Here is an 11,514-nt window from a genome sequence, read left to right as displayed (position 1 = left end):
GAGGTCCTCTTCATTCATTTCCCTGAAGTGGTTTAGACAGTGAAGGTTCTCGCTGACGGTGGGGTGTGTGTTGTTGTTGTTAAGACTTATGATACTGTTTCTAATTTTTTGAAGACAATTTTATCTTCAAAAAATAAAGGAAACTCCTCGCACTTTGACTGTGAGGGTTCATGGAGATGCTCGTTAATGTGAGGGGGATTTAGAATTCGGTCAATGGTGGAGAATAGTATTCTAGGGTTGTTAGTGTTATTGCTTATAATTCTAGAGAAATAGGCCTGCCTTGCGCAGCACAGAGCTTTGTTGTATATGTGGATGCAGTTTGAGAAAATTTCGCGATGGACATTAGTATTAGTATAATCCATCCCGTTCTGCCTCCAGTGTGACTGAATGTGTCCCGTTCTGCCTCCAGTGACTGAATGTGTCCCGTTCTGCCTCCAGTGACTGAATGTGTCCCGTTCTGCCTCCAGTGACTGAATGTGTCCCGTTCTGCCTCCAGTGACTGAATGTGTCCCGTTCTGCCTCCAGTGTGACTGAATGTGTCCCGTTCTGCCTCCAGTGACTGAATGTGTCCCGTTCTGCCTCCAGTGACTGAATGTGTCCCGTTCTGCCTCCAGTGACTGAATGTGTCCCGTTCTGCCTCCAGTGTGACTGAATGTGTCCCGTTCTGCCTCCAGTGACTGAATGTGTCCCGTTCTGCCTCCAGTGTGACTGAATGTGTCCCGTTCTGCCTCCAGTGTGACTGAATGTGTCCCGTTCTGCCTCCAGTGACTGAATGTGTCCCGTTCTGCCTCCAGTGTGTCTGAATGTGTCCCGTTCTGCCTCCAGTGACTGAATGTGTCTTGTTCTGCCTCCAGTGTGACTGAATGTGTCCCGTTCTGCCTCCAGTCTGTCTGAATGTGTCTCGTTCTGCCTCCAGTGACTGAATGTGTCCCGTTCTGCCTCCAGTGACTGAATGTGTCCTGTTCTGCCTCCAGTCACTGAATGTGTCTCGTTCTGCCTCCAGTGTGACTGAATGTGTCCCGTTCTGCCTCCAGTGACTGAATGTGTCCCGTTCTGCCTCCAGTGACTGAATGTGTCCCGTTCTGCCTCCAGTGACTGAATGTGTCCCGTTCTGCCTCCAGTGTGTCTGAATGTGTCCCGTTCTGCCTCCAGTGACTGAATGTGTCCCGTTCTGCCTCCAGTGTGACTGAATGTGTCCCGTTCTGCCTCCAGTCTGTCTGAATGTGTCTCGTTCTGCCTCCAGTGACTGAATGTGTCCCGTTCTGCCTCCAGTGACTGAATGTGTCCCGTTCTGCCTCCAGTGTGTCTGAATGTGTCCCGTTCTGCCTCCAGTGACTGAATGTGTCCCGTTCTGCCTCCAGTGTGACTGAATGTGTCCCGTTCTGCCTCCAGTGACTGAATGTGTCCCGTTCTGCCTCCAGTGACTGAATGTGTCCCGTTCTGTCTCCAGTGACTGAATGTGTCCCGTCCTGCCTCCAGTGACTGAATGTGTCCCGTTCTGCCTCCAGTGTGACTGAATGTGTCCCGTTCTGCCTCCAGTGACTGAATGTGTCCCGTTCTGCTTCCAGTGTGACTGAATGTGTCCCGTTCTGCCTCCAGTGTGACTGAATGTGTCCCGTTCTGCCTCCAGTGACTGAATGTGTCCCGTTCTACCTCCAGTGTGACTGAATGTGTCCCGTTCTGCTTCCAGTGTGACTGAATGTGTCCCGTTCTGCCTCCAGTGACTGAATGTGTCCCGTTCTGCCTCCAGTGACTGAATGTGTCCCGTTCTGCCTCCAGTGACTGAATGTGTCCCGTTCTGCCTCCAGTGTGTCTGAATGTGTCCCGTTCTGCCTCCAGTGTGTCTGAATGTGTCACGTTCTGCCTCCAGTGACTGAATGTGTCCCGTTCTGCCTCCAGTGACTGAATGTGTCCCGTTCTGCCTCCAGTGTGACTGAATGTGTCCCGTTCTGCCTCCAGTGTGACTGAATGTGTCCCGTTCTGCTTCCAGTGTGACTGAATGTGTCCCGTTCTGCCTCCAGTGACTGAATGTGTCCCGTTCTGCCTCCAGTGACTGAATGTGTCCCGTTCTGCCTCCAGTGTGTCTGAATGTGTCCCGTTCTGCCTCCAGTGTGTCTGAATGTGTCCCGTTCTGACTCCAGTGTGTCTGAATGTGTCCCGTTCTGCCTCCAGTGTGACTGAATGTGTCCCGTTCTGCCTCCAGTGTGACTGAATGTGTCCCGTTCTGCCTCAAGTGTGACTGAATGTGTCCCGTTCTGCCTCCAGTGTGACTGAATGTGTCCCGTTCTGCCTCCAGTGTGACTGAATGTGTCCCGTTCTGCCTCCAGTGACTGAATGTGTCCCGTTCTGCCTCCAGTGTGACTGAATGTGTCCCGTTCTGCCTCCAGTGACTGAATGTGTCCCGTTCTGCCTCCAGTGACTGAATGTGTCCCGTTCTGCCTCCAGTGTGACTGAATGTGTCCCGTTCTGCCTCAAGTGTGACTGAATGTGTCCCGTTCTGCCTCCAGTGTGACTGAATTTCTCCCGTTCTGCCTCCAGTGTGACTGAATGTGTCCCGTTCTGCCTCCAGTGTGACTGAATGTGTCCCGTTCTGCCTCCAGTGACTGAATGTGTCCCGTTCTGCCTCCAGTGTGACTGAATGTGTCCCGTTCTGCCTCCAGTGTGACTGAATGTGTCCCGTTCTGCCTCCAGTGTGACTGAATGTGTCCCGTTCTGCCTCCAGTGTGTCTGAATGTGTCCCGTTCTGCCTCCAGTGACTGAATGTGTCCCGTTCTGCCTCCAGTGTGTCTGAATGTGTCCCGTTCTGCCTCCAGTGTGACTGAATGTGTCCCGTTCTGCCTCCAGTGTGTCTGAATGTGTCACGTTCTGCCTCCAGTGACTGAATGTGTCCCGTTCTGCCTCCAGTGTGTCTGAATGTGTCCCGTTCTGCCTCCAGTGACTGAATGTGTCCCGTTCTGCCTCCAGTGTGACTGAATGTGTCCCGTTCTGCCTCCAGTGACTGAATGTGTCCCGTTCTGCCTCCAGTGACTGAATGTGTCCCGTTCTGTCTCCAGTGACTGAATGTGTCCCGTCCTGCCTCCAGTGACTGAATGTGTCCCGTTCTGCCTCCAGTGTGACTGAATGTGTCCCGTTCCGCCTCCAGTGACTGAATGTGTCCCGTTCTGCTTCCAGTGTGACTGAATGTGTCCCGTTCTGCTTCCAGTGTGACTGAATGTGTCCCGTTCTGCTTCCAGTGTGACTGAATGTGTCCCGTTCTGCCTCCAGTGTGTCTGAATGTGTCCCGTTCTGCCTCCAGTGACTGAATGTGTCCCGTTCTGCCTCCAGTGACTGAATGTGTCCCGTTCTGCCTCCAGTGTGTCTGAATGTGTCCCGTTCTGCCTCCAGTGTGTCTGAATGTGTCACGTTCTGCCTCCAGTGTGACTGAATGTGTCCCGTTCTGCCTCCAGTGTGACTGAATGTGTCCCGTTCTGCCTCCAGTGACTGAATGTGTCCCGTTCTGCCTCCAGTGTGACTGAATGTGTCCCGTTCTGCCTCCAGTGTGACTGAATGTGTCCCGTTCTGCCTCCAGTGTGACTGAATGTGTCCCGTTCTGCCTCCAGTGACTGAATGTGTCCCGTTCTGCCTCCAGTGACTGAATGTGTCCCGTTCTGCCTCCAGTGACTGAATGTGTACCGTTCTGCCTCCAGTGACTGAATGTGTCCCGTTCTGCCTCCAGTGTGACTGAATGTGTCCCGTTCTGCCTCCAGTGACTGAATGTGTCCCGTTCTGCCTCCAGTTTGACTGAATGTGTCCCGTTCTGCCTCCAGTGTGACTGAATGTGTCCCGTTCTGCCTCCAGTGACTGAATGTGTCCCGTTCTGCCTCCAGTGTGACTGAATGTGTCCCGTTCTGCCTCCAGTGTGACTGAATGTGTCCCGTTCTGCCTCCAGTGACTGAATGTGTCCCGTTCTGCCTCCAGTGACTGAATGTGTCCCGTTCTGCCTCCAGTGTGACTGAATGTGTCCCGTTCTGCCTCCAGTGTGACTGAATGTGTCCCGTTCTGCTTCCAGTGTGACTGAATGTGTCCCGTTCTGCCTCCAGTGACTGAATGTGTCCCGTTCTGCCTCCAGTGACTGAATGTGTCCCGTTCTGCCTCCAGTGTGTCTGAATGTGTCCCGTTCTGCCTCCAGTGTGTCTGAATGTGTCCCGTTCTGACTCCAGTGTGTCTGAATGTGTCCCGTTCTGCCTCCAGTGTGACTGAATGTGTCCCGTTCTGCCTCCAGTGTGACTGAATGTGTCCCGTTCTGCCTCCAGTGTGACTGAAAGTGTCCCGTTCTGCCTCCAGTGTGACTGAATGTGTCCCGTTCTGCCTCCAGTGACTGAATGTGTCCCGTTCTGCCTCCAGTGTGACTGAATGTGTCCCGTTCTGCCTCCAGTGACTGAATGTGTCCCGTTCTGCCTCCAGTGACTGAATGTGTCCCGTTCTGCCTCCAGTGTGACTGAATGTGTCCCGTTCTGCCTCAAGTGTGACTGAATGTGTCCCGTTCTGCCTCCAGTGTGACTGAATTTCTCCCGTTCTGCCTCCAGTGTGACTGAATGTGTCCCGTTCTGCCTCCAGTGACTGAATGTGTCCCGTTCTGCCTCCAGTGTGTCTGAATGTGTCCCGTTCTGCCTCCAGTGTGTCTGAATGTGTCCCGTTCTGACTCCAGTGTGTCTGAATGTGTCCCGTTCTGCCTCCAGTGTGACTGAATGTGTCCCGTTCTGCCTCCAGTGTGACTGAATGTGTCCCGTTCTGCCTCCAGTGTGACTGAAAGTGTCCCGTTCTGCCTCCAGTGTGACTGAATGTGTCCCGTTCTGCCTCCAGTGACTGAATGTGTCCCGTTCTGCCTCCAGTGACTGAATGTGTCCCGTTCTGCCTCCAGTGTGACTGAATGTGTCCCGTTCTACCTCCAGTGTGACTGAATGTGTCCCGTTCTGCCTCCAGTGTGACTGAATGTGTCCCGTTCTGCCTCCAGTGACTGAATGTGTCCCGTTCTGCCTCCAGTGTGACTGAATGTGTCCCGTTCTGCCTCCAGTGACTGAATGTGTCCCGTTCTGCCTCCAGTGACTGAATGTGTCCCGTTCTGCCTCCAGTGTGACTGAATGTGTCCCGTTCTGCCTCAAGTGTGACTGAATGTGTCCCGTTCTGCCTACAGTGTGACTGAATGTGCCCTTGAACATACATATATATGTTACTGTATAGTGTCTTTATATATAGATATGTTCTAGTTACGTTCTTAGCTTACGCATGTTTCTTGATAAATGCTGTTTATATATGTGATGTATTCCCATGCTTTTTGTTCTTGCTTAATGTAAGTCGCTCTGGATTAAGAGCGTCTGCTAAATGCCTAAATTGTAAATTGAACAAGGCATTGAACCACTACGATGAAATGTGTTCTATGAGCAGGGCCTGGCTGGAAACAAGTTCTTGAGCTTAGCCCAGATACCCTGGGTAAATATAGTAATCATTTCATTTTATTTCATTTCAATGTGTCCCGTTCTGCCTCCAGTGTGACTTAATGTGTCCCGTTCTGCCTCCAGTGTGTCTGAATGTGTCCCGTTCTGCCTCCGGTGTGTCTGAATGTGTCCCGTTCTGCCTCCAGTGTGACTGAATGTGTCCCGTTCTGCCTCCAGTGTGACTGAAAGTGTCCCGTTCTGCCTCCAGTGTGACTGAATGTGTCCCGTTCTGCCTCCAGTGTGACTGAATGTGTCCCGTTCTGCCTCCAGTGTGACTGAAAGTGTCCCGTTCTGCCTCCAGTGTGACTGAATGTGTCCCGTTCTGCCTCCAGTGTGACTGAAAGTGTCCCGTTCTGCCTCCAGTGTGACTGAATGTGTCCCGTTCTGCCTCCAGTGTGACTGAATGTGTCCCGTTCTGCCTCCAGTGTGACTGAAAGTGTCCCGTTCTGCCTCCAGTGTGACTGAATGTGTCCCGTTCTGCCTCCAGTGTGACTGAATGTGTCCCGTTCTGCCTCCAGTGTGACTGAAAGTGTCCCGTTCTGCCTCCAGTGTGACTGAATGTGTCCCGTTCTGCCTCCAGTGTGACTGAAAGTGTCCCGTTCTGCCTCCAGTGTGACCCCCCTGGTCTGTTCTAGACCTCCCAACGTGAGAGGATGTCTTGCATTATGTATAATTGTATATTCTCTTTCCCGTTGTAAATAGAAGCTTCTTTGGCAAACGGGCAAATAGAAACAGACAGTATCAGCATCCATGGACCTTTTATGTTATGCCGCTCTGCTCGCACAAGTGATGAGATGTTTTCAAGAGGGAGGGGTCTACCAGGCTAGAGGGAGGGGTTTACCAGGAAGAGGGAGGGGTTATAGATCCAGGTAGCAACTGTCAACTCTTGACTCTTTCTATGATGTGTGTAATAAAAATAAACAAATATAATGCTAGACTGAACTTGGGGCCTCGGACAGAGAACCATCTATTGGCCTATCAGACGCCTCCATTCTCCTGTAGTTCTTGGGACAGAGGACCATCTATTGGCCTATCAGACGCCTCCATTATCCTGTAGTACTTGGGACAGATAGTCGTCTCTTGGCCTATCAGACACCTCCATTCTCCTGTAGTACTTGGCCAACCTGATAGAGAAGATGACGCTGGGGATGAAGAAGATCAGACACCAGGCCAGACTGAACCAGAACACGTTCAGAGACTCCACCATGTTCTTACAGATGATCTTCTCCGCTGAGTCCACAGCTGTGGCCACCGGCCCACAGCGAGCCACCTTCTGGGTCAGGTTGGTCCACTCGGCGTGTTTGACGGCGACGTTGTCCAACTGACGATCAACGAACGCTCTGTTTTCAGCCAGGATGATCTGCATGGTGTTGTTGTCGTCAAGGACGGCTTGTGCTTCTCCCACATTTCTCAACACGTCGCTCACCTTCGCATTGATTTCATTCACGTTGGATCGGAGTTTCTCTGCGGTTGAACTGAGATTATTTATCAAATTCTTGTTATAGTCAAGATTTAATCGTTTCCTGGCGTCTTCCAGATTTGTAGCTGCACTATCCAGGTCAAATACAAGGTTTGGATTAAATGAATTCAACTTAATTGACCGAATATCATTCGTCAAATTCTCGAGTTGGTGGCTGAGTTGACCGCTGAGTATCCTTCTGACCTGCTGCGTGAATGCAGTGAAGTCGATATCTTTGGCCTTTTCATGGAGGGTGCTGATCTGGCTCTCAACAGGGCTCAGCAAAGCAATGGGAGTGAGGTTAACATTACTGAGGATCACATCTGTGTATTGGGACACGTTGAGAGGCTCCTCAGGGTTTATAAGATCATGCATGTATAGTGTGGACCAGAAAGACATGTTCTTCTGGCAGTCAGTGTAAACATCAGTGAGTGTGAGGTTTCTGTCCAGTCCCAACATCGAGCCTAATTCAAATCCCAACAGACGTGGAGTATCAATGATCTTTAGCAGCTCTCCGTCCTGCCAGGGTTTACACACCAGAGCGTACATGCTCCATCCTGGAACAAACAGCAGTAGCACCGCCCCCATGAGCAGCCAGGAGCACAGGAAGATGACACCTGCACTGATCAACAATGAGTTACCTCCATAGTGTCCAGTGGAAGACCGAACTATGACCACTGCTTTAGGGTCTGGTCCCAGAGGACCCAGAACCAGACCCAGGACATTACACCCAACTACCAGAAGAACCAAACAGCACAGGACCACACCTACTGCCCTGGAGATACGTTCTGCGCTCTCAACCGCTGGAGTGATGTTGTTGATGTTTCTCTGAAGCTGTTGCAAAGTGTCGGACATGTTGGTTGAGACAGAAGCGAGGACGTCTCTGGTTGCCTCGGAGATGTGGGTTTTTGTGTCCTCCACTTTGTTCCTCATAGGCTGAACCACATCCTTAGTGTCATTGGTGACCTCCTGTGGAATGTTCTCCAAATAGTCATTTACCTTGTGAAGCAGAGAGTCCCACTTCACATCACCCACTGCAGACAGGAAATCACTAACATTCTGGGAAATATACTCAAACCTCAATATTTCGGAGAAATTGAGTTCGTTAAGAATTTTTTCCAGGGTCTTATTAAAGTCGGCGTTGTTTATTACTTTCATGACCAGCTGGAGTTTATCTCTAGCTGTAGATACGCTAGTATCGACTGCCGTCGTTGGGGATTCTAAATCATCTACATATTTACTAAAAGCTGTCAGGTTATTTCTGGCATTGTCATGATTTAAATCTTTCATAAATACAACAGATTCCAGGGCTAAGGACAGTCCACTTTGGAGGCTTTTCTTGATCTGCACACCCAGCTTGGGTCCAATACGGTTAATCTCCTCCACAGTCCTGTAGCTCTCGTCCATCATGTGGTCAAACTGCTCGGGTACAGCAGTGAAGTAGCTCTGAAGGCTGTTTAGAGTTCCATTGATCTGGTCCACACCACCCCAGGCTGCGGTGCTCTTGAACATGTAGGTGTTTCCCAGCAGTACCATGCCTGTGGCGATGACAACGCTCCAGTAGAGGGCTCTCCTGTAAGTGTCGGTTCTGGAGGTCTGCTTCGGTAACGTTCCTCCTCCACATTTTCCACGGTAGCGGCAGCATGCCAGGATGCCACCGATCACTGGCATCGACACCATGTACAGAATCGCTACGACGGCGCACACCAAGAACCCGACCTCGTACCACAGCAATTCTCCGACGGCATCTCCGTCCGACAGAGTGTCCAGAAACTTTACGGTCCGATTAAGTGAGAAATCGTTTGGTTGGATCGCGTTGAGGAAGTGCCGCGTCAGCCCTGCCATGAAGTCCATACCGGGAGACACCTCTGTGTCGACCGGATAATGGAGGGGAATTCAGGTAATTCAGGCTTGGCCCAAGTTGGAGAATACATTTCACGACTAGCACTTAACGGCAAGTAGATTCTTTGCTAAATTATGTTTGCATTGTTTCATAGTTTACTTTAAAGGAAATTACATAGTTTGTGATGATGTCATTGATGATGTCATTATGTAGACTAGAACAAGGGAATCCTGATATTCGAACTGGGGGGGTGTAAGACGAAAATCTACACCAATAGATAAATATAAGAGGGGCCTAGCACCCCTCAAACATAAGGGGGTGCGCGTGGACCCCTCCTGGGGCTTCTACTACTATATTCAGTATTTTAGCGGTGACGTGAGCTCCCCCTCCAGAGATACTTCAGTATTTCAGCCATGACGTGAGCGCCCCCTCCAGAGATACTTCAGTATTTCAGCCGTGACGTGAGCGCCCCCTCCAGAGATACTTCAGTATTTCAGCCATGACGTGAGCGCCCCCTCCAGAGATACTTCAGTATTTCAGCCGTGACGTGAGCTCCCCCTCCAGAGATACTTCAGTATCGGACTAAATCTGAGACGAAAACAACCACGAAAGTCTAATTTTACCGCTTTCCTCGCAACAACAAAGCTGCTGCTCTCCCAAATCTGGCTGTGACAGGCCGTCTGCCCCACACGGAATACTATCGCCATTTTATTTCATTGTGTCAACTAAATCCTCATTAATTGCAAACTAGATTCAACATACTCAAGCCTGCACACATTCTAAATATGCCCCCGAAATATTGTACTGAGTAAATGGACTGTTACCACATTCAATAATAATGATAATAATAGTCTTTATTGTCTCCACATCATATATTTTCTTTGTCATGGACACTCGTACAAAACATTAATTATACTCGAGTTGGAAGCATTAAGACCCATTTTAACCCTCAATGGCTTCCTTTCTGAAAAATAACGTCATTGTAAAAAGATTCACGCGTTTAGATATTCTATTTACAATGAGATGCGGACGGGAGCTGGTGCCACTTGGACCCAGACGTAACGTAGGACTACAAAATGACGTCGGACTTAAATACTGAATTGTGCTATGTCTACATAAAATGCTATTTAAGTTACATAAGTTGGGCCTTTGCATACGCCTGTAAGGTCGTTGAGGCTAGGGGAGGGGCTAAGGGCTAGGGGAGGGGCTACGGGCTGAGATGGAGTCTGAAGAGGTGGGTTTTCAGACTACGATGGAAGATTGGAGTGAGTCTGTAGTTCTGACTGTAATGGGAAATTCATTCCATAGTTTAGATTGGGAGTGAGTCTGTAGTTCTGACTGTAATGGGAAGTTCATTCCATAGTTTAGATTGGGAGTGAGTCTGTAGTTCTGACTGTAATGGGAAGTTCATTCCATAGTTTAGATTGGGAGTGAGTCTGTAGTTCTGACTGTAATGGGAAGTTCATTCCATAGTTTAGATTGGGAGTGAGTCTGTAGTTCTGACTGCAATGGGAAGTTCATTCCATAGTTTAGATTGGGATTGAGTCTGTAGTTCTGACTGCAATGGGAAGTTCATTCCATAGTTTAGATTGGGAGTGAGTCTGTAGTTCTGACTGCAATGGGAAGTTAATTCCATAGTTTAGATTGGGAGTGAGTCTGTAGTTCTGACTGCAATGGGAAGTTCATTCCATAGTTTAGATTGGGAGTGAGTCTGTAGTTCTGACTGCAATGGGAAGTTCATTCCATAGTTTAGATTGGGAGTGAGTCTGTAGTTCTGACTGCAATGGGAAGTTCATTCCATAGTTTAGATTGGGAGTGAGTCTGTAGTTCTGACTGCAATGGGAAGTTCATTCCATAGTTTAGATTGGGAGTGAGTCTGTAGTTCTGACTGCAATGGGAAGTTCATTCCATAGTTTAGATTGGGAGTGAGTCTGTAGTTCTGACTGCAATGGGAAGTTCATTCCATAGTTTAGATTGGGACTATTTGGGAGTGAGTCTGTAGTTCTGACTGCAATGGGAAGTTCATTCCATAGTTTAGGAGCAAGAAGGGAGAAGAGTTTGGGACATGTGAAGCGTTGTCCCAGTGTTGTCCCGGCGTTGATCCTGACTGACTTTGTTCATGTCTATATTTTTGAGGGGCGCTAGCCCCTCTTATATACAGGTTTAATGTTTGTTTTTAGTCCAATGTTTGTTTTAAAAACGCCATTAACAATGGACAGAAATTAATGTTTGTTTTGTCCCTAACACAAACATTAAATCCCATTAACAATAAATATAATTTAATGTTTGTTTTGTCACCGTTTGTTTTACATCATCATTAAATCACCTATGGTGATCCCTCCTCGATAAGAGTGCCCCTCACTTCACACAGGTGTGATTTTTAACACGTCACAGGGCTTATAATAAATGTTCTACATAGCAGAGCTGCGACGACACACGAGAAATTAAAACGTTGTTGTATTAACTTGGCTGAATGTAGTTGGGGAAATAATAATATAGCAACATTTTCAACTCCCTAGTGAATTCTCCAGATTAGTATTAATAATAGTAATACAAGATGCTGTTTGGATCATTTTCCACAAATATATCTATTGAGGTTTTCAATAGTATTGAAAACCTCAAAGGATGCAACCGTGATGCAACCACTTTAACTTGAGATTTACGATGCTAGCACTTTTGAGTTTGACACACTGTTACAGTATATTATAGTAGGTACATTGTAGGCTGTATATTGATGG

General features: G+C 48.8%; 1 protein-coding gene across 1 annotated transcript; it reads right to left on the bottom strand.

Moving 5' to 3' along the window:
• Positions 1 to 6,507: 6,507 nt before the first annotated feature.
• Positions 6,508 to 8,787, bottom strand: LOC306918511 (prominin-1-like; the record flags this gene model as incomplete). Its single annotated transcript, XM_079531412.1, has 2 exons — positions 6,508 to 7,967; positions 8,286 to 8,787. The coding sequence occupies 2 exons, from the start codon at positions 8,785 to 8,787 to the stop codon at positions 6,508 to 6,510; spliced, it is 1,962 nt and encodes a 653-aa protein (XP_079387538.1).
• Positions 8,788 to 11,514: the final 2,727 nt, after the last annotated feature.

Source organism: Electrona antarctica (assembly GCF_951216825.1).
Source record: "Electrona antarctica genome assembly, contig: scaffold_152, whole genome shotgun sequence".
Classification (NCBI taxonomy): domain Eukaryota; kingdom Metazoa; phylum Chordata; class Actinopteri; order Myctophiformes; family Myctophidae; genus Electrona; species Electrona antarctica.
Note: the sequence above shows the minus strand (reverse complement) of the source record. Positions and strands in the feature narration are given on the sequence as shown.